This window comes from Protopterus annectens, chromosome 3.part0, assembly GCF_019279795.1.
Source record: "Protopterus annectens isolate FY-2018-M chromosome 3.part0, PAN1.0, whole genome shotgun sequence".
Classification (NCBI taxonomy): Eukaryota; Metazoa; Chordata; order Ceratodontiformes; family Protopteridae; genus Protopterus; species Protopterus annectens.
Genome location: NC_056731.1, coordinates 908,732,947 through 908,756,980, shown reverse-complemented (window position 1 = coordinate 908,756,980; position 24,034 = coordinate 908,732,947). Strand labels below are relative to the sequence as shown.

At 42.0% G+C, this 24,034-nt stretch overlaps 1 protein-coding gene across 1 annotated transcript in view; it reads left to right on the top strand.

Moving 5' to 3' along the window:
* The window catches only part of LOC122796951 (DNA repair-scaffolding protein-like), a 1,499,749-nt gene that overhangs the window by 1,082,105 nt on the left and 393,610 nt on the right, over nucleotides 1-24,034 (top strand). Inside the window, exon 7 of the mRNA XM_044065726.1 lies at nucleotides 20,072-20,172. Within this exon, the coding sequence (XP_043921661.1) occupies nucleotides 20,072-20,172 (101 nt within the window). The remainder of the gene's footprint in view (nucleotides 1-20,071; nucleotides 20,173-24,034) is intronic.

The following is a 24,034-nucleotide window of genomic DNA, read 5'->3' as shown; positions in this document are numbered from 1 at the left end:
CCAGAGCTAGTATTTTACTTTGCACTCCCTATCCTTTTCTCTTTTGTCTATACTCTGATATCAATCTAACCTGCAGTCCAAACTTAGGTTTAGCCTCTTCCCAGTGTTTTACATTTTTCTCTATAGTCATTTGCTCCTAGTAAGCTGGTTCCTTTTCCAGTTTTCTTCAGTACATTCCACCCTCTCTTGCCTATTTTCTATATCTTACTTGTAGTCATAGTTATTGTTACAGTCTTCTTTCTCCATTCTCGTCTTGACCTGGTTCTTACAATACTTTCTGTAATTTTATTAATTTAATATTCTGTATATTTGTTGTTATTCTCCTTAAACAATTGCATCCAAAATCCTACTCTCTCCTTACTTCTCTCAGACTCCATTTCATCATCCCTTTCCTCTTTGATTTATAACCTCTTGTTTTCATTATGTTTGTGAGATTTATCTGTGTATCTCTGAAATATCCGTTCAGATCATCCTAAACCACATTGTTCTATAGAGAGGATCAGCTTATCTCACTTAACTCGTGCCCTGTCCTTCACAAATTCCTTCAAGTAAATCATTGTCCACAGTATATACTCTGGTTGGAAAAATATGCTTGACATATTTATAAAGCTAATGGGGCTAAAAGCATGTTCAGTTTGTATCTTACTATCTATATCCATAATCAAAAGTTTCTGTTTCCTCATTTTTTTTGTATTATCTTTCCATGTATCCTTAACTGACATAACCAAATCCTTTTTTTCAATACACTTAAATACTTCATCTTATGTCCCTGTAAAATTGGGTGTCACTGAACTGATTCATGAATGAGTAAATAGTTTATGGCAACACTCTGTTTAATCTTCTTTAATTTTTTTATATCCTGAAAAAAACTTGAAGCTGTCTGAAACTATTCTACAACACCAAATGCCATTTTCTGAATTTATCAAATACAAAATACTAGTATCTGCAAATAAAGCTAACCTTTCTTGATTACTGTATCCAGCTGTATCCTTGAATTTGTTCATCGGTATTTTCTTTGTCAGTGGTTCTAAATATAAAACAAATAGCAAAGGGAGAAGAGGACACCCCCTACCTGCTTCCTCTGTTCAAACACAACTTGTTGGAGAGGGACCTTCTTACCTTAATTCTTGCCTCTGACCCTTCATATAGAGCATCCTATCAGGAAATGTAAATGCTTCCATTGCGTTGTGCATCCCAGCAGGCTGTATCCAAATGCTTTCTCTGATCAAGACCCAACATTTTTTTTTTTTTACATTTTCTTCCCCTGGATCATCATTATTTTTCTGTTAATGTTGTCAAACGTTTGTCTCCCCTTCACAAAATCATATTCCTCCATATCCGTCAATTTTAGAAACACCTTTGCCATTCCGTTAGCTAGTATAGGCATGAACATTTTACAAGCACAGTTTAAAATTGCAATGTGTGCATATAGAGCTGGTTCTGAATGGTCTTTACCTTCTTTGGGTAATACAACCACCACAGTTTTTCCTAGGTGTTGGCACGTCCCCATTTTAAATACTGTTAACCATCATCTTCCAGATTTTTTTTAATCTTTTTCCTTACAAACATCCTCTGTTTATTCACTAAAACCTACAAGTTGATTGATTATACATCACTGTTTTTTTATCTTGTTTTCTTTCTTAGCTATTAGCTAGCAGGAATCAACAGACTCCTCTGCCCAGGCCAGACTACCACCCCTAGCCACTGTACCCACAGCCAAAACTCCCCTGAGGAGACAGCTAATGCCTTTAACAGTTTTCCACCGAAACAGTTCAGTCACTCGCTAACCAACTAACCTCTAACCACTCCTTCCCAGAGCTACCAAAGCCCACAACCCAACAAACATTTAGCCTCCAACCAGTATGTACAACTCTTATCCGAGTCCTCCTAAAAAAATTAAAACCTACCACTCTAGCTGCAGATCTTCTACCAGCTGAATACTTGAAAAAATCAGCTGATGTCATTGACTACCCTGTATCATTACATATCAACAGAACTATCACCGAAGCCACCGTCCCCTCCCTATGGAAAATATCCCATATCATCCCTCTCCATAAAGAGGGCAGCTCCACTGAGCTTTCTAACTACAGGCCCATAGCTATTTTGTCTCCATTAGCCAAAATTATGGGGAAATGTGTCCACAGACAACTCATAGCCCACCTTATGCAAAACAAGCTGTTGACTGACTCTCAGCACAGCTTTAGACCTAATCATAGTACAACCACAACCCTCCTATCTTTTACTAATACTATAAACCTTAACAGAAACAGCAGTAAACTGTCTTCATCCCTCTTCCTAGATCTCTCGAAAGCCTTCAATATGGTTAATCACCAGCTCCTCATCAATACTCTGAAAGCACTACTTTTAAAAAATCATACCATCCAATGGTTCCAATCTTACCTGCAGGGTAGAGAACAGGCCGTCCTTTGGCAGGACAAACTGTCAACCCGCCTTCCCATTTCCCTTGGGGTCCCCCAGGGATCCATACTTGGTCCCCTTCTCTTTTCCATCTTCACAAATGACCTTCACACAGTCATTCTAAATGCTGCTTGCATTCAATATGCAGATGACTCAACCTTAATCTGCTCTGCCTCCACAGAAACTAAACTTAAGACATTAACTCAGAATACCTTCAACTCAGTTGAAAACTGGTTGGCTAATCGCAGGCTGCTACTCAATCCCAAAAAAACTAAATTACTTCTTTTCACTCCCTCCTGTAAGTCCACATCTCCATCTTTCAATATTACATCTAACAATGGGACCTTGATTTCCCCAGATATCCACACCAAACTCTTAGGTGTCATTATAGATAACAACCTCAAATATGACATGCATATTAACCACACTATCAAAACCATTAATACGAAACTTTTCTCCCTTTACAAGATTAAGCCCTTTCTTACTCCCCTTGCCAGGACAACCACAGCTCGATCCCATGTTCTGTCTACCCTGCTATATGCCTCGCCACTACTCGCCAACCTAAACAAATCCTCTCTTAATAAACTCTCAAATTGTTACAACCACATAGCTCGATTTGCTACAGGCTTGGCATATAGGACTCACCATTGCACTAATCTTAAACTCCTAGACTGGCTGGAATTTCCTAGCCTTCTAAAATATAACCAACTTATTGTATCCCATAAAGTACTCAACCACCCTGAAAATACTCCTGCATTAAGCAGCATTATCTTCCCCCATAGTAACTCTAGATCTCTGCGCTCATCTGCCAGGCTTATGGCTCAAACTCTTAGAGCTAATAACAGCGCTGGAGACTCCCTGTTTGCCAACTCTGTTGGCAAAACATGGAGATCTCTACCAGAAGCTCTTAATCTTGAACCCTCTCTAACACTTTTCAAAAAAAATCTTAGGACATATTTAAAACACACTGGCTGTGCCCCTGCACTAACCCTGATTAAATACTCTCCTAACTCTCATAATATCTCTTTACTAAACCCTTGTACTCTCCAGGGTTTACATGTAGTGACCAAATTTGCTCTGTTTTCAGATAGACCGTAATGTCTCTGTAATTTATTATTCAAACATATGATTCTATAACATTGTATATTTGTTCCAATGTAACCAGATGACCGACTAATATGTTTTGCCCATTGTAAGTCTTTCAATGTATCTCGTATTTTGCCCTTTGTAAGTCTATATATTCTTATTCCTCTATAAGTGTATTTTTTCTAAATATAATTTTCTATAGATCCTATGGAGCTTTTCTCCCCGGGCCTCCGCTGAAAATGGACCTGTATCCAGTCGGACTATCCCGGTCAGCAAATGTAAAATAAAATAAATAAATGTAATTATTATTTTTTATTTACATTTGTTGACCAGGATAATCCGACTGGACACAGGTCCTTTTTCAGCGGAGGCCCGGGGAGAAAAGCACCACAGTAAAAAACAACAATTAATTACAAGTTACAAGAAGTATAGGTAGGTTTTGTTTAACAATAGTAGTAAACAGTTATAATTCAAAATGAAATTATTTAGTTAAATGGTGCAACACTTATATCATTGGTGCCATAAAGATTAACAAGTATTTTAATAGCTGAGCTAGCAGCTATTACCCTTGAATAACAGTGGCTAAGATTACAGCTGCGATATAGGCTTACAAGCAATGTATTTGGCTGCAGTCCGAGGTAGTTAGAGGGGTGGAAGTAAGGGATTAGAGAGGTTTGTTACTGGGGTATGTCCTGTGCTCTTTTAGATTAGATTTTAGAGCAGCTTTGAAGTTAGTGTGTGATGATACAGACGTTATAGTGTGAGGAAGGATATTCCATAATTTTGCTATGGAGTAGTGGAAGAGAGCTTCTCCAGCAGAGTTCCTGGTTTTAGTTATCTGTAATTGATTTTTGTTGCTGGAGCATAGTGGTCTGGTGGTATGATAGGGTAGGAATAGATTTTGGAGGGAGGGGACTTTTAGAGGATGATTTAGTAGTCTGTGGGTGAGTGAGAGTTGGTACCATTGAAGGAGGTGAGGGAGTTCTAGCCAGCCTAATTCAGTAAGTGAGGTGCAGTGGTGACTATGGTAGTTTGCGCCAGTGGCAAACTTTGATATTTTGTTGTAGCAAGCTTCGAGTTTACCTAATTCACTTTGCCTTAGGTTGGTAAATATTGGAGAGGCGTAGAGTAGGGTGGAGATAAGGTGGCTATTTGCAACTGAAATCTTGGCTGTTTTGATGAGGAATTGCTTATTTCTGTATAAAGCTCCTAGTCTTTTTGTGTACTTTTTTATGGTTAACGAGATATGGATGTCAAACTTGAGGTTATCGTCAATTTCAACTCCAAGTAGTTTGGTGTGGTCTGTTGGGGGGATAATGGTGTTGTCATTGGCTTTAATATTAAATTGGTGGGTGTTTAGATTGTATTTGGTGGGTTGGAAGATGAGGAGTTTTGTTTTGTTTGGGTTAAGTATTAATTGCGCATCTGAAAGACAAGTTTCAACTGAGGAAAAGGCTTCCTGTGTGGTCTTTTGAAATTCAGGTAGGGAGTGGGCAGAGCAGATGATGGTGGAATCATCTGCATACTGTACGAGAGTGGCCTGTTTGGTAGCAGAGGCTAGATTATTAGTGAATATGGAAGAGTAAGGGTCCAAGGATGGATTCTTGGGGAATACCCATTGAGACAGGGAGTTGGGGGATATATCATTATGCCAAACAACAGATTGATGGCGGTCAGTCAAGTAGCTCTGGAACCAGTTTGCGACAGATTGAGAGAAGGATAGAGTATTGAGGGCAGTGATGAGTTGTTTATGAGAGACCATGTCGAATGCTTTAGATGGGTCTAGGAAAGTTGCAGAGCTGAAATAACCATTGTTTTTATGTTGAAGGATTGTATTAGTGAAAGCAAGTAAGGCAGTGGTTGTGCTGTGGCATGGTCGGAAACCATGCTGTGTGTTAGATAGGAGGTTGTTAGCAAGGAGGTAGCCTAGAACCTGAGAGTGAATGCATCTCTCAAGTATTTTTGATAGAGGAGACAAAATTGCTATGGGCCGGTAGTTGGTGAATTCTGTGGAGGGGGAGAATGTGGAATATTTTCTATTGTGAAGGGACATAGCTTTCAGATAAAGATCGGTTAATCAGGATTGCAACTGGGTAGGCTAGAGCTTCAGCTGCAATTTTAAGGTACTCATAAATAATAAACTATTAACTGTTGAACCTCATCTTTCTATAATCTTGGCATAATTAAGTCTTCCATAAATACTTTCACTCATTTGTGCCTTTTCTTTGTTTCCCCAGTCCTCTACTTTACACAGATTCCATAAAAATTCTAAATAGCTCTACCGTTATAGGCTCTCTGGTTATTTTTCTTATCATAGGCTCCACATAATGGCAACAACCATTTCTTCTTTCCGTTTCCCAAGCATCGTGCTAGAAGTTTTTCTGCTCTGGAGTTATCAAAAATTAGGTGCTTAACAGCACACTTTCTAAACTCATGCATAGTATCCAAATGCCCCCCCAATTTTCCTTTTAACACTCTGCAGTTGTTCTTTTTCTTATTCAGTCAGATTCCACTTATTTTGCAGTACTTAAACCTTTGTCAGCCCTTCTAAATAATTCCTGTTATTTTTTTCACATATCTTTCTGTCTTATTTAATACCCTAGTATTAAACTCAATTTTCATTTTATCCCCTCATTAGCTATCCCTTCTTCTGAAAAAAATATCTTTCTTAATAACTCTTGAATAATTTCCACTACCCCCTCCTTAAATGCCTCTTTTCAACAAGTAAGTAGGGAAATGCCAGTGTCTCATTTTCACATCATTATCTTACTTTTGATCTGTGCATGATTTGAAATAGTTATTGGATTTGTGTCAAAACTTTCAGTTAAATGCACATTGGGAATAACATGTAAATTCTGTCTAATTTCCTAATACTGAATTTATATCCTGGGTGTCAAATACGTATACTTATATATTTCTTGAGCAATCTTACCTGTCTTGTTATATTCTCCATTGTAGGTTCCTGTGATGCATCCTCGCTACTGCAAATCAAATTCCAGATGCCACCCGTAAATAATAATCTTTGCTGAAAGCTGATTTTTTTGTCTCCAAAATCTGTTAAGCTCTATAATAGCAGGTTTAGTGGAATATAAATACAGGTTAGTATAATCCTCCTCCTCCCTTGCCAATAGCATGATACTATCACAAATCTTCCATTAGTGCCCTTTTCCCCTTTCTGTCAGTATTAGAGCCTTTCCAGCAATCAGGATTATTACCCCCATTTCATTTGGCCTTAGTATTCTTTTTAACTTGCATCTTTAAATCCTTTCTTTGTCAAATTCACAAGCTGATTTCCATCCAAATGGTTTTCCTGTGACATTGCTATTTGTACCTTACATGTCTTAATATAATTCAATACTCTGTTTTTTGTTTATACCTTTAAGGCCGTTTACATTCAGTTATTATATCGACAGAGTACCCATTGTGATAGAAGTGTATTACTCCCATTTATTGTACATGACAGTTCTTCTGAAAATGTATTTCCAACTTTTAGCTTACATTCACATAGTATTATTTGGCAGGCTGATATTTTAAGCAGTTGCTGCTTTTCATCTTCACGTGAACCTATGTCACATTTTTCATGACTGTTTTGATTCAATGATAACACTATAACAAGTACTTTTTTAGAACTCCTCATCCCTTTTTGACTTAAAGCAAAAACACAAAATTATTTACATTTTCAACAAATTGTTTACCCCTCCGGAAAGGACCACTTACCCCAAATCCGTGGCTTGTACTCACAGGCGCTACCTTATCTATAATTAAGGTTACCCATGCAAAAGCACATGATGGTAATGTTTGTTTATCCACTTTCACTGATTGTTACTTGTTCTTTTAATATCTCTGCCCCTCTGATGCAAAAAACAGCTTGCATCCTTTCAGTAAACATTACCATTTAGCCCTAAAAAGTACATTGGCTACCTTTAAATAAACTAAATTGTACACTGGCCTATTAAATGGATTGATGTATTAAGACTGATGGGAAGGCTACTACTACTTATTTGCTTCCACACTTTCAAAATTTATTTTTTATTGAACTGCTTGCCACCATACTTTTCAATGTGACATTTATTTCAACAGAGATTGCTCAGAATTCTCAAGATTAATCACTTGCACCTGTAGGAAGCGGTCTCCAAGTAAAAGCAGTCAGCAATGAGAAAAAAAAGGCTAACAGATTTGCAGAGGGCATGAAATAATCTCTGTAAATTTTCTAAGAACACAGTGTCCCGACTTGCCTTGGCCAGCTGTCTATACCTGCAGACATCTTGTTTCCCACTGCAAACATCTGTTAATGGAGGAAAAAAATGAATAACTTCACAGATAAAAAAAAAAAAAATTGCCTTTCATTCCATCCATTCATCCTCAACCCCTTATTCCCATTTCAGACGTGGGGTTGGGGTGTCACTTCAACAGTGACAATCATCTTGAGCCAAGGTTTATACCACCAGGTGGCTACTCCTGCTGCTGTGCTTCATTCATGCCACTCACTCACACCCACTCTCACATACAGTCAATTTAGTGTGTCCAATCCACCTACTGCATGTCTTTCGAATGTGGGAGGAAACCAGAGCACCCGGATGAAACCCACATGACCATAGGGAGGACATGCAGACTATGCACAAAAGGTACCCCAGCTGAGAATCAAACTGGAGAACCACTTGCTGTGAGGTGACAATGCTAACTGCTGCACCACTGCGGTCACCCAGTTTTCTTGCCTTTCATTGTTTTGTCTTACTTTTCAAGCCTGTCTGCTTAAAAAAAATGTCACCAACTTCAATCTCCCTTGTAAAACAGTGAAATTGCTCTCTTAACTCTGCATATATTGAAACACTTTTAATTCCCACCCCAGCAGCAGAAGATCACAACATTATATTAACTTTAACTTGCTTCTGACCAGCCTTTCATATCTTGTTACAGTAAAAAGCCTGTACATCATGCACCTTAAAAACAGTACTTGCTTGCTTTAACATCTTTAATATATATATATATATATATATATATATATATATATATATAGATAGCAGTAATTGATAAGACTCCCTCCACCTCACATTTAAAATACCCCTGACTGCATGCTATGTAAAATTGGTTTGCAATAGAACATGCAATACATCATTATGAGATGTTTTTATATACAAATGTTAATATTAACAAAAACTGTTTTGCTTACAGCTGCTTCTTCATTCCCTTAGTGCCCTCCTTAACATCAGTGACATAGAGTGGGGCATATTGTTTACAGTTCATCCACATATTAACAGAGTCAGCAAAATTCCAGTATTTCGTATCCACTTTTTTTTTGCAAAACCATATTACATGCCTATTTCTGTATCTAGTGAGACTGATGCCTTATCATCTGGCATTTATTCACTAATTTCAGTATTGCTGGTCTTGTGATAGTCTCTGCCTCCCAACATTGGTTTCTAGTTCAAGTGCAAAGTACTCCTGATTCTTCTAGTCATCTCTTGTGCTTTTTTTCTGTGCCTCAAACCATTTCCTTCAGAACAATGGAAAATGCTTCACTGGGAAAGTCTCTCTCTACACTTTGTCAGAAGAATGAGAGGAACAGTCCCCTTCTGCTTGCTGGCTCTCTTTTTATTGGGTAAACTTTATATGTTAAGTTGTCCATCTCGCCTTCATTCTTGCTGGATGGGTTCGGAGCCGACCTCGGCTCCGACTCGGCCACTCTAAAAGCTCAAGAGTTGGTTCCACCGGCTCGAGGCTCCCCTTATATCCCACAATGCTAGGCGGTATTACCCCAGATCTCGTTTGCCGCTACAGCGATCGAGGTGTATGGTTTCTACCGGCTTCAGGTCAGTTATTATAGATTAATCTATAGTGAATTTAAACCCCCTTAATTTAGTCTTTTATAGTTATTTCCCTTAACTTAGTGGATTTTGACCCTTTCCTCCCTGTTTATCCACCCTTTTTTCCATAAGAACTTATTAGTTCTTCCCTCAGGCCTTCGGGCTCTTCCATCCCCTTAGTGGAGTGTATGTGTTTTTTTTTTAGGGATCTAAAAAAGAACTAATCTTCCCTTTTTTTTAGTCAACCTTGTGTAAAAGTGTAATCGGTGTGTTTTGTGTGTGTGTGTGGTTACACTCTCTTTGATAATGTCTAAAGAGTCAAAGGTCTCAGGCTTCAAGAAGTCTGACTCGTGCTGTCAGAAAATGTCTCTGACAGACGGTCACACTTCTTGTGTATACTGCCTGGGACCTTTACACCTGCAGGACTCTTGTGCTGTATGTCATGGCTTCAGCCCGAGAGTCCTGCTGGAAAGAAAAAACAAACTCATTTTAAGAGGTTTGCTTACGCCTGAGGGTTCCCCTACTGCTACTTCGGACAAACCCTCTAAGGCTTCTAGGTCCTTGACTCCAGCTTCTGAGTCGAGGCCTAAGGCTTCGAAACCTACTGCTACATCGGCTCCGGCTGGAGCCGATGAGTCTCAGACTGCAGCTTCTGTGGTTCCCTCGGCTCCGGCTGGAGCCGAGGTATTGGAAATTCCTGGGTCGGCTCCGATCAGACCATCGGAGCCGACGTCTAGAAAGAGGTCTAGGTCACCGTCCCTTGGCTCTGTTCATTCGGCTCCAGCATCTCCTTTGCTGTCTGAACGGAGCCATAGATCTCACTCCTCTAGATCATCGAGGCTCTCGGATCATGACCTTCAGAGGGTAGTGAGTCGACTTCTTAAGTCCGAGGCACTGGCCCAAATGCTTCAGAGCCCGACTCATCAGTCGATGCTTGACCCTATCCCTCAAAATGTTCCTCCTCCGACTCCTTTGAGCTCGGGCAGGCGTTGAACCGAGACTGTGGTAGCGTCAGAGCCGATACAATTGTCTTCGGTTCCGTCGTCGGCTCCGATTTCTTCCTTTGAAGAATCTCGGCGCCGGACTTCCCTCGTCGGCACCGAGGGGGTGAGTGGCATCGGACCCTTGTCCGACCCCGCTCTCCCTCTCGGTGCTTCGGCGCTGGTGAGTTCGGCTCCGACATCGGCCTCGGAGCCATCACTTTCGGTGCCGAGGGGGGTTCTCAGCTTTTCAGAGCGGGGACCTCTGGCTCTGCCTGACAGAGGTGCGTTCGAGGTCATGCGGAGTGTGTTGGAACCTGGTTCAACTCCACAGTCGGCTCCGTCCGCCCCTCCCTCTTCGGTGCCTCAGGTTATGTCTACTCACTCCCTCATCCCAGACCGCAGAGAGCCAGCTCCTCAAGAATCCCCTGTGGGGATCTCATCCTCTTCTGAGGCCTCTCCTGAATTGGCAGGGGAGCCCCCTAGGAAGAGAAAGTGTAAGAGGAAGCACATAGACTCACCTGAGTCTGTCACCTCTGACACAGATTTAGAGGATTCCGAGGGTTCCCCCCATTCCCCTTCTGAAGATGTCTCCTTTGCAGACATTCTAGAGATCCTGAAACAGAGGGGAAATTGGCCAGCCCTTAACCCTTCGGAGGATGAATCTGTGTATCTTGAGGCATTTGGCTCTCGCCCTTCCACCTCCTGGGTGTTCCCTTTGACCCCCTCATGCAGGTGGTAGCAAAAAAGGCTTGGACGGCTCCTGACTCAGTGGACCCCACCCCCAGGAGACCTTCAAAGTTTATCACAGCACCAGCAGATAAGCAATTTCTGACCAAGGGAGTTTCTGTTGATGCTATGGTGGTAGCTGCTGCCACTAAGAAGGAACTAGCTGATCCTTCGGTGCCTGTCCATCCTCCTAACAAGGAATCTAGGTCTATGGACAGGTGCGGAAGCGGATGTTTTCGTCAGCGACCTTTGCTATGCGTTAAGCTGAACTACCTATGCCATTTCACTCGTCTTCAAAGAGATTTGATCAAGGAAGCGAGTGAGATGTTGAAGGATCCTACAGCTGCGGGTTTTCAGGACAAGATGAACGCTCAGCTGGCTACCCTAAACTCTATAGCTAACTCCTCCATGCGCCTCCTTTCATATGCGGCTGATGGAGCGAGCAGAGCCGCAGGGACAGGTGTTGCCTTACGCCGGCATGCCTGGATGCGGCTATGCAATTTTGCGGACCCCTTTTAAAGCGTCTTTCACTAATTACCGTTTGATGGATCATCTCTCTTTGGTCCTCAAGTGAAAGAAACCTTGACGAGGTGCGAGACGGATGGCAAAACTCTTTCTGCCATCGGAGTCCGTTTTTCTACTCCTTCTAGGCCTTACCCCAAAGGCCAGAAAAGTGGGAAAATGTGGTTCCGCAAACAATCTCAAGGGACTTTGCCTGACGCACAGAGTCGGTTCCCCTCCAGAGGCAGAGGGGGGAACAATAATGGTAGACGTCGCCCTAGAGGCAGGGGGGGGTCCGCAGAACCAGGGCAATCAAGAAACTTTTTCCGATAAGCCCTTCCAGCATCCCTGAGGTGTTGCCCGACTGTCCACCTTCAGAGGCAGTCGGGGGAAGATTGTCACTGTACCCAGAAGCCTGGCGATCCCTAACTCAAGACAAGTGGGTACAGTCCATCATTTCCGAAGGCTATTCCATTCCGTTCTTTCGTATTCCAAAGCAATCAAAAAAATCCCTTCCAGATGTTCCACCCGCTCAAAGGGATCAAGCAGCGTTGGAAATATCAAAGTTGCTTGCAAAAAGAGCCATTCAGCCAGTGCCAGCAGACCAGCAAGGATCCGGAATCTACTCCAAATTATTTTTGGTTCCAAAGAAAACAGGGGACTGGAGACCCATTTTGGATCTCAGTATCTTGAACAAGTCGGTCAAGAAAACAAGATTTCGGATGGTCACGCTCCAATCCATCCTACCCCTTTTGGGAAAGAAAAACTGGATGTGCTCTATAGACCTCCAGGATGCGTACTATCATATAAAAATGAACAGACGCTCCAGGAGATTTCTCCGCTTCCAGCTGGGAACCAGTCATTTTCAATTCAGAGCCCTGCCCTTTGGTCTCACCACTGCCCCCCGGGTGTTTACCAAATGCATGGCAGTGGTAGCTTCTCACCTGAGACGTCAAGGATTCCAGGTGTTTCCATATTTGGACGACTGGCTCCTCACAGCTCCTACCAAGCATCTTCTTCTAATAGCCAGAGACTACACCGTTCGCATTTGTCAAAAGTTAGGCATCTCAATAAATTGTGAAAAGTCTGTTTTGTCGCCTTGTCGTGCTATTACCTTCATAGGCGCAAATCTAGACACAGTCAACATGTCTGCGAGACTAACAGACCAAAGAATAGCAGACATGCGCAAACTGATCTCCCTTCTCTTCCACAACAACAGAGTCAAAGCCAGATTAGTTCTGAAAGTACTGGGGATTATGGCGGCTGCTGTCCCTCTACTTCTATTAGCCAGATTCCACATGAGAATCCTTCAATGGATGCTCTTCACACAATGGTCGTACCAGCAACTTCCGATGTCCCACACCATTATGATTAAGCAAGCATGCAAGAATCATCTTCTTTGGTGGATTTCTTCCCCTCAGCTCTTCCTGGGAAGACCCTTTGTTCCTTCCCCTCCGGTTGCTACTCTGACAACGGATGCCTCCCTGATCGGGTGGGGGTGGGGGGGGCATTATCAGGGCAGAACAGTCCAGGGCATATGGCAACCAGACGAATGCCACTTGCATATAAATGTTCTAGAGATGAGAGCAGTGCTTTTAGTGTTGCAAGCCCTTCAAGACTCTCTTCCCTTGGGAACGATAGCAATCCAGACGGACAATATGTCTGTAGTGTGGTATATCAACAAACAAGGCGGAACCAGGTCCTATCCCCTATGTCGAGAAGCACTCAGACTGTGGCAATGGGCGATTTCTTCTCAGCGGTTTCTGATAGCAACGCACATCCCCGGGAAGTCCAATCTAATCGCGGACAAGTTGAGCAGAGCTATCCTCATGCCTCACGAATGGTCTCTGAAAGATTCTATTCTGGAGAAAATTTTTCTCAAGTGGGGTCAGCCTTGCTGCGACCTTTTTGCTACTCCCCAAAACAGCAAGTGCAGAGATTATTTCACCCTATTCCCGTTACCAGGCCAGCCCAGCAGAGACGCTCTAGTCCAAGTTTGGCCCCGGGGACTTCTGTATGCATTTCCTCCCTTCCCACTAATCTCTCAAGTGATACAGAAAGCTATTGCTCAGAAGGCCTTATTGATCCTCATTGCTCCTTTCTGGCATCGACAGGTTTGGTTCCCCTTTCTACATCAATTTCTGTTGGAGCGACCTTGGCATCTGGACCTAGTTCCAGATCTTTTGATCCATCAATCGGGTCAGTTACATCGCTCCCTCCCCTCTCTGAACCTCACTGCTTGGTTCCTCCAATTCCAACCTTAGCCAGGCTTCCTCAAATATCTCATTCTGTTCGAGATATTTTAATAGCTTCCCATAAATCTTCCACTCGGAAGATTTATCTTAGTAAGTGGAAACGTTTTGCCTATTGGGCTCAAGGAAGGGACATAGATCCTTTCACTGCTTTCATCCAAATAGTCCTTGATTTTCTAGCTGAACTCTTCCATGCAGGTTCATCTCCTTCTACTCTTAAAGTTCAATTGGCAGCTATTTCTAACTTTCATGTGGGCATTTCAGATTCTGCCATCATGTCTCACAAGCTTTGCAAAGCTTTTTTTGAAGGGAGTTTTTCTTCTCAGACCTCCTATAAGAAATCCTCCTCCTTCTTGGGACCTTAATTTAGTTCTCACATCTTTGATTCTTCCCCCTTTCGAACCTGCAGCTTCCTGTTCATTGAAATTGCTATCCTGGAAGACTCTCTTTCTGGTAGCCATTACTTCAGCTAGAAGGGTGTCAGAACTTCATGCACTCAGCAGTCGACCACCGTATCTATTGTTTCATAAAGATAGGGTGTCCTTACGAACCAATCCATCCTTTTTACCTAAAGTAGCCTCTGCGTCTAACCTAAATCAAAGCATTGACCTCCCTGTGTTTTTTCCTAACTTTTCTAACAGGTCTGAACAAAAATTGCATTGGCTAGATGTTCATCGTCAGTTAAGGTATTATTTGAATAGAACCAAACAGATCAGGAAAACTGACCAGTTGTTTGTCTCTTATGCAGAAGGCAGAAAGGGACTTTCAGTTTCGAAGGTATCACTCTCCAGATGGCTAACATCTCTGATTTCCTTTGCTTATGAAATTAGACACCAAAACTGCCTAACAAACCTAAGGCTCACTCCACTAGAGCTTTGGCTACTTCTATAGCCTTCCAAGACAGGCTGCCTATTGACACCATTTGTGCAGCGGCTACTTGGGCCACTCCTCACACTTTCATTTCTCATTATAAGTTGGATTTAGCTTCTAGACCTAGAGCTAACTTTGGTTCCACTGTTCTCAAGAGTCTGTTCCGATAGGCCACCCGGGACAAGGTGCTAGGGACGCGGTCCCATCCAGCAAGAATGAAGGCGAGATGGACAACTTAACATATAGAAGTTATGTTCTTACCATAACGTTCCATGTTAGTTGTCTTCTTCTCACCTTCTTTCTTGCGTCCCACCCTCCTTCCCCCTAGCCTGGACAGACCTAGAGGAGTTTGATTGTGACCTCTCTTTCTACCACCTCTATTGTATATAGGTATATGCTATTCTGTGCATATATTCCTTCATCAGGTTTTCAGGTCACCTTCTTCCCTTTCTTTTATAGAGGTGGGTTTTTCCCTTTTCCAGTGGTTCTGGAGTTATCTTTGGCTGGGCATAGCTTACAAATGAGATCTGAGGTAATACCGCCTAGCATTGTGGGATATAAGGGGAGCCTCGAGCCGGTGGAACCAACTCTCGAGCTTTTAGAGTGGCCGAGTCGGAGCCGAGGTCGGCTCCGAACCCATCCAGCAAGAAAGAAGGCGAGAAGAAGACAACTAACATGGAACGTTATGGTAAGAACATTACTTCTATTTCTTCCTTAGCCTGATCTGCATCCAAAAATTTCTGATCCTCCAGGAAGAAATATTCTGAAGACAGCTAGATACAACAGTTTGAATCTCACACCTGCCTCTTGACATTCCGTGATTGCTGGGATAAACATATTTCATCCTGCCTGGTGTGCAGTGAATAATCATTTTCTACAAACAGTCTGTTGTCTGCCATTTTTTAAGTTTTTCCTTACTGCAACTGTTTTGTCAGGATCATCTCTTTCTGCTGTTATGATTGCACCTTTACTAACCTAGGTCTTGGCTGCTTTCACAGAGACAGGTTTGGAAAATATACATGATCTGACCTTTCAGTTAACAAATCTAGCTGTAGAACACCATTCCATTTCTTTATTTTTATTTTCATAAAATGAACCGAAAAAATCAACCAGTTTTCCATGGCCCATCAAATACTTTACCAACCAGAAAAAAATCCATCACTTCAAAGCCTGCGAAATCAGTACTTAAATTACCGGTACCTACGTTCTAGCAACAAATCATTAATAAACATAACCAAAAGTAAAAATTCTGCTGGAGATTCCCTTTACTCTATTTCCATTGCAAAAATCTGATATTCCTTGCCTGTTAACATAAGGTCCACAGTCAGTAAATCTAATTTCAAAAAAAAAAAAAAAACTTCTCAAATCCCACTTATCAAGTGCATGGATATGCTTCTTTTCTGACCCAGGTTAGTAACTAATGCACAAACAGCAAGCAATGGAAAAAATTACAACTCTCCTCTTTTTTTCTTTCACTATGCTATGTTATTCTGTTACAAATCCCATTATGGGATGCCTTTACTTAATTATACAACACTGATTTTAATTGTTTTTGTTGCATAGTTTCTCTTCTGATTATATTTTAGTAACTATGTTACTTAAATTCTGTTACTATTTTCATCAATCTAGAAATGTAGTCAGTGTTGTACATTATCTACTTCTGATTGTTTTGGATTGAGGAGTTTCCTCCATACATTTAGTATGGAAATGGATTCTTCTCTTATATGTACTATTTTTGGTTTGACTTGTCTGTTGGAAGCATGTTTACATGTCTTCCAGGATTGAGGGATGTAAAGTACGTGTTACACACACTATATTTCTAGCTGAATCTGCCTGGTGAGATGAGTCAATTGCTGGATGAGGTCCCAGATGGAGAGCTCAAGACTAGGCTGCAGTCATAAATTGCAGCTATGTCCTTTATTTTAAACATCACCATAGGTCTTTGGCACACATTTTAACAGATTGTACAGACAGCTAGGGCACATTTAGCTCTGTGTCATAATACCTGGCTGTAACTCACTGGTTTTGCTGATAATTCCTAGATAATTTTCCTTAATGCACTATTTTATCCGTATGCTCTTTTTTAGACCAGAAGACGTTGTTAAAGAACAGCTGGAGAATAACTTGAGAGGGAAGGCAAAACTTTCCCAGTTTCATACTACACAGTGCCCCTTTTCAAGGTGACAAAAGAGTCCAGCTCAGTTATAGTACCACCATGACCAACATCAGCAAGATAATTAGATGTGGAAGGATCCACTGAGGCCATGTCACTTCCAGAATGACTGCTGGCTGACAGCAAAAAACAACAGCATAAGGGGTGTGCAGGTTTTGCCAAACTTCCTCACTCTAGATGGAGTCTGCCTGTCTTCACTTGCAGGCATGGATGGTCATCACACACAAATGGTTAGAGAAAGCACTGTCTAGAGGCTATGTAATTATCTGTCACACTGCTCTCCTGTCTCACTCTGTTCCATTGCCATGTACCTGTGGCCATCAGCATAGGTCTTAAGTCTCATCGACAAAGGAAATCTCCAAAAAGCCCTACCCAACCAGAAATGATCCTGTTATTACTCCTGATTCTTTTTAGTTTTACAAAAAGTCAAAGAACCTCAGGCTAGTACTGAATTTAAGTGACCTAAATGAGTTTATCCCTAAACAATTTTTTCTGGAGATTGTTGTTTATTCATCCTGCATTTTCTGTTAGAAGGAGAGGGGGTATGTTCTTTGGATGTCCAAGCTGCTTGTCTGCACACAAAGGTTGCCAGGAAGTCCAGGATGTTACAGTGTTTCTGGGGGGCGGGGGGGGAGTCATTATTTCTTGAACCTTGTATTTGGTCTCACCTCAGCCTCAGGGTGTCTGCCAAATGCACATCCATAGTTGCAGTGAACCAGTAGCTGCAAAAATGAAAGTGTATCCATGGATGACTGGCTGCTAGCCACCCCCACATCAGACAAACTAGCTGCAGACTGAGAGTCTGTGCTAAATCTTTGCCAGCTCTTTGGAATAACAGTGAACACTGTAAAGTCCCATATGGAATTCTCACAGACACTGACTTTCACAGAATGCTCCTTGGACACTATCCTGTGTGCATGTCTTCCCCTCAGACTGGATTCTTTCTCTCTGAACTGTGAGCTTGCAGGGCTTTTCATTTACAGTAAAGTCACTGCAGATAGCTATTTGTCTTAGAATATTTATCCTGATGGCAGCTGTAACTTGTGTGGCCTCCCATGCAAAGTTTTGCACGAAGGTCCTCCAGTGAACTCTCAGAATATAGTAGTGTTTTGACTGATCATGTCTCATCAGCTAAAGATTTCCACAGCAGGTAACTCATTTGCATTAATAATTACATTTAAGTGGGTCAGCTCACTGAGTACACAGTTCCTCTGAAGTGACCAAAGAGCATAGTCTGGTTAAGTAACTTGCTCAAATGCACACAGTAGGCAAATAGAGGCTGTGGGAATCAAACCCAAGTCTTCTGAAAGGTCTAGATTTAGCAGTCTTGTACCACTACATCAGTATGCCTCCATACAGACCACTTCAAATGTCCACCCCTGTAGTGTCTGTCACCATGGATGCCTGTGCTTTAGGATGGGAATGTAGCACTGCCAAGGCCAGACACCCCAAAGTATATGGTTGTAGATAGAGGGCAGTGTATGCCAGCAATGCTGTAGAGATTAAGATTGCTTTTCTTACTCTCTGTGTTTCTCAGGACTCATTCCCACCAACAGCATGACAGTGCTCTGGTATATAAACAAACCAAGAGAAACACAGTCATATTCTTCCTGTCGAGAAGTAGTGCAGGTATGGGAATGGATTGTCAGTGGGCCACTGTCCTTCACCAGGGAAACATACTGCGTATCATGTCATGCAGATATGGCCTCAGGACTCCTTTATTCTTTTATTACATTTCCTCTTATTTCAAGATTCTGTCAAAAGGGCAGGCAAAACAAATCAAGAGTTATTTTTTGTAAACCAATTCTGACTTTGACAAAGATTCCTCCTTTTGCTTTGGGCTCATCTTCTGTAGTAGCATCCACATTAGAGGTCATTCAGAATCCTTCTGACTCACCTGTTTGGCAAGCCTTATGCAGACATTAATATCTTCTTTCTAACCGCATGGTTATTTCAGTTCCAGTAATGGCCAGGGACCCTCTTTACCCACATATGGTGATCTTAATTCCTACTTCTGCCCAGAAGCCTGATATTAGAAAAACATGCAAAAGTGAATGGACATTATTTTCCGTATGGGCTGCTTCCAAAGGGTCAGATCCTTTTTGCAACTGTGATGCTTGTAGTTTTAAATTAACTTTCCCAGATTTTTCATACAGGCCCAAGTTATTCCTCTGTAAAAGTCCACCTTGCTGCCTATTTTATTAACCACTTACCCCAAAAACTATACTCATCTTAATGACATATTTCTTTTTAAACATCTTGAAATAGTTATGCTATACTCCTGATTATTGACACTGTATAACATTGTATTGCTACTTAATGCCTTGTAGTGATCCTGTAACATTGCTGTTTAATGTTAATTTATCAAGAAAATTGTATAATATTTTGGTGCTTTTCTCCCCAGGCCTCCACTGAAAAAGGGCTCTTCAGCTCAGTCGGGCAATCCCGGTCAACAAATGTAAAATAAAATAAATATTCAGCTTCCATCAAGGCTGCAACACTTGTTTGGCATCTTTCTAAATTTGCAGAGCTTTCTTAAGAGGTACTTTACAGATCAATCATCTTTCAAGAAACCCGTCCCTCCATGGGATATTTTTATTTTTAATTAAACAAATTAACTCTTCCTTCAAGTCTAATGCTAAAGTTTATTTGAAATGCAGTATGCGCTTGTCTTGGAAGACTCATTTTACTGGTAGCTGTTACTTCTGCTAGAAGAATTTCAGAAGCACAGGCCTTGTGTGTTAAATCTTTCTATGTAGTTTTCCATAAAAACAGTATTGTTGTTAAAAACAAGTCTGTAGATTGTGCCAAAGGTAGCCACCCAGACAGTCCTTTATCTGTCAATCTGCTGATCTTCTTCCTTAAGTACTGTAACAGATAAATACCTTGTTGCCCCTTGTTGATTTCCACAGACTATTCAGACTTTGTGGGCAGAACAAGATTTAGCATGGGAGATGTTCTCTCATTTTTCTAAGGGGAAAGAAAAAAAACTGAGCTCCAAGTTTACAAAAGACTGTTTTGTCCAACTGGCTTCCTGACTTGTCAAGTTAAGACATGTTTCGTATTGTAAAGAAGAAATAAAATATAAACATGTCTATGTACTTTATTATCCATTTTACTGTATAGTACATGCTACCTTTTCAAACTGTAGTATACTGTTTTTGGAAATAGTATCAGATGTGATTTGCATTTGACATTTCTGGTATTTTGTTATTGCTAATTGCATTTACTGACTTTAATTTACCTGTTTACCTGCAGGGGTGGCCTTGCCGAAAGATTAAATCGACTGCAGAGCAGGGAAAGGTCTGCTATCAGTTTTTGGAGGCACCAATGTGTGTCAGATTACAGAACGCCAGAAGGTAGGAATTTTGGCTAACAATAGTATTTTCAAACTTCAGTATGGCCTTCACCAAACCTCCTGTAATGTGCCATGAAGCAACAGTCCAGGAAAGGAGTACATAGCTTGGTGGTGTTACTAGTGGGGTTTATAGTAGCAAGAAAAGCAGAAGAGGATCTGGATGTTATTATATTACATGGCCTAAGTAAGCAGTAAAAGAGAAAAGAAAGGAAGCTGGATGGAATACTGATGTGTAGGGAAAAATTAACAGGTTCATAGGTAGGTACTAGGCTATCGGCCCTGGGGCCTGTACAAGCCCAGCCAAAAAGGTACCCTGGCTTTTGCCACTCAAGAAAATTATTTTCCTGTGCCACTGTCGAGCAGAACCACAGAGGTGATCCCCGGGGTGAATTTCCTATTTCCCATCCAGTCATCAAGATTTTTCTTGAAGAGTGCTAATGAGGAGCTTTGTTTGATATAGATAGGTAGTTTATTCCAGAGTATGGGAAGTCTCTGTGGCAGGAATCTATCTCTCCAGCATGTTCTGTTTATTGTGGTGACAAGGTTTAGGTCGGAGGGATTGGGATTTCTTTAATTGGAGCATGTCCAACAGCTCTGGGTTTGACATAGCTTTGTATGTTAGGCAGAGATCACCTCTGAGTAAGCGATATGCAACGGAGTAAAGCTGGAGTTTTTTGAGACTGTCTGCGTAGGGCATCTGTTTGAGGCCGGTAATCCTGTTTGTGAGGTATTTCTGCGGCCTTCCCTGTTGTTGTAGATGTCTTGTGAGGGCGGTGTTCTCTATAGTGGGTCTAATGAGTGATGAGTAGAGGGGAACAATGAGCTCTTTTTTTCTGGATGAGAAACCTTTTGTGATGAGGTGTGCCATGTAGAAGGATTTCCTGACTACTGTGGCGATGTGATTATCAAAGGAGAGACTACTGTCCACCTGTGTCCCAAGGTCTCTTATCACACTTTCGGTGTTAAGTATACTACCGCATATGTTGTAGTTCATGGGTACAAAGTTTTTACCAAAGGAGATGACAATGCACTTTTTGGCATTGAGCTTGAGGCCATGGCTTTGACACCAGGCATCTGTCTCAGTGAGGCCCTTTTGTAGGATGTCCACATCGTTAGGAGTTTTGATTATGGCTCCTAGTTTGCAGTCATCTGCGAACTTCATTAGCCAAAGACCTTCAGTGTTAGCCTGTACTTCAGAGAAGTAGATACCAAACAGGAGAGGACCCAGAACTGAACCCTGTGGTACTCCACTTGTCACTAGTCTAAAGTCGGATTTGGAGTCTGCTACTTTCACAGTGTGGGTTCTGTCAGTGAGCCAGTTGGCAACCCATCTTGTGACATAGGGATTGATACCTAGTTTAGTGAGTTTATCTATAATTTCAGAGTGGAGGATGGTGTCAAAAGCCTTGGCAAGATCTAGATAGGCTGTGTGAACCACCTTATGCTTGTCTACGGCTTTGGTGACTGCTTCAAAGAAGTCTATCAGGTTTAGGAGACATGATCTGCCTTGTACAAACCCGAACTGGGTGGGGTGTCTTTGTTTATAAGTTCCATGATGATACGTTCCATGGCCTTGCAGACCAGGCTCATCAGGCTAATGGGGTGGTAGTTCCCGGGGTCCGTGGTGGCTCCCCCCCTTGTGGAGTGGGATAACCATTGCTGTGCGCCATTCAGCAGGCACAAAGCCTGAGGTGAGGCTATGATTGAACATGGTACTTAGGTGGGGTGCCAGTTCGTTCTGTAGTTCGTGTAGAATGCAGCCTGGGATGTTGTCTGGTCCCATGGATGCTGTGTTCTTGGCTTTGGAGAGTGTGGTTTTTACCTGTGCAGCCGTGATTACAGGAACTTTGCATTCTTTCGGTATAGAGATGGGCCCTTTAGGGGGTGAGAGGGGGGTAAAGTTAGCACTGAACCTATCTGCCAGGATGTTGGTAATATCAGTTGGTTCTGTATATTTAGTGCCATTGTGCTGTAACTCAGAGCAGATCTGAGTGTTGCCATTGAGATTCTTGACATAGCTATAGAATGCTTTGTGGTTGTCTTTAGAATCAGTGGCGATTTTGTTTTCATAACTAGCTTTGGAGGATTTTATCAGGGATCGCAGCTTCTTACTGAGGCTGACCAGGGAGCTCCTCCACTCGTGGGATTTTACTCTCTTTTGCAACAGTTTCTTCCTTCTGTTGTACAGTTTGTTTATGGCAGGGGACCACCAAATTGGCTTCCTTTTTTTGGAGGATAGCGTCTTGGTTCTCTTTGGGATAGCACGATCCATGCACTCATGTAAGTGCTTATAAAGTGCAATTGTGTAGGATTCAATATTCGTAACTGTATTGTCCATCTGCATGGGTGTCATGAAGTTCACCACTTCTGTCTTAAGAAGCATGAAGTTGGCTTTGGAGAAATTTTTTACCATGGTTTCCTTAAGGGGGGTGGGGGCAGGATGTGGATATCTAGGGTAATTTAGCTTATGGTCGTATCAGACCAATGAGGCGTTGACTTCAAGTGTGGAACACCGGTCACTCATGTTGGTAATGACTAGATCTAGGATTGTTGCCCCTGGTGGGGGTGTGGATAAGTTGATCCAGGGCATTGGATTTTATGAATTCCAGAAAGCGTTGAGCGAAGGAGTTCGTATATGAGTAGTTTTCCCAGTTAATGGTGGGGTAGTTGAAATCGCCCATTATTAGGGTGTTTGGTTGAACCCTAATATTTTCCAGTACATCAAGAAAAGAGGAGTGGGAATCCTGGGGCATGGTGGGTGATCTGTAGCAAGCTACAATTTGGGTTGCAATTTTGCCCAGAGTTAGTTGCACTTGGATAACCTCGGCTGCATTATGCGGAGCAACTAGACGGGAGGTGTGGATATCCTTAATAAATATGGACACACCTCTGCCTTTGGTGTTCCGGTCCAGGTTACATGGCCGAAGGTGTGGTATGAGTTATAGCCTGGTAGTGCAGGGGTGCTCTCTGGAGCCTTGAACCAGGTCTCAGTCACTGCACAGATATTGATGTTCTCCATTTTAAGGAGTGCCTCGAGTGAGTGCATTTTGAGATTTAGACTTCTAGCATTGAGTAGCATCACCCTCAGTTTTTGCTTGCCTGTTCCTTTGGTGAATTTGTCATTTGAACCTTGCCTAAAAAAGGCACTATAGGGGCGGCAAGAACCTTAGCCAGTATCCGAAATCCCAGGGGAGACGGGTGCAGGCCATCTCTGGCAAAGCATTGTGGTCCATCGACCATGTCATCCCAGGCAGACAGATACTGGATCCCATTAGAATGGCACCAGAAGCTTAGCCAATTGTTGAAGTCAATCATTTTGTCCTTGTACTGCGGCTTCATTCTGGGTGATGGCAGAATGCTACTCAGGGCTAGGGTCATACCTGCCTGGGCTACAAGATCGGAGAGCTCTTCCATGTCTCTTTTCATGTAGTCCAGAGAGGTACGTCTCAGGTCGTTCACACCAACATGGACAATGACAGAGTCATATTTGTACTTGTAACCATAATCACCATTATAAAATGAGAAGTCATTATCTCTATTCATAGATGCCTGGTAAAATCTCACTGAAATGCAGTGTGTAGTTCTGAAGACCTCTTCACTGCAGAAGGACTTGCGAGAGTGTCTTCATAAGCCATATAATGAGTGGCTAAGGAACCTCGTGAATTGTCTTAAGGAAAGAGGGCAGAGGATGGCATGATAGATATTTTAAGTATCTGAAAGTAATCTGATGAATCGTAGTGACTGTTGTCATTAATAAATGAGATGTATTTAGGACAAGAGGTCACAAATTGGAGATTCAGATTTTGTTCTTTGTCAACACATTGGATAATTGGGACATCCTTTATTAGGTAGTGGGATAAAAA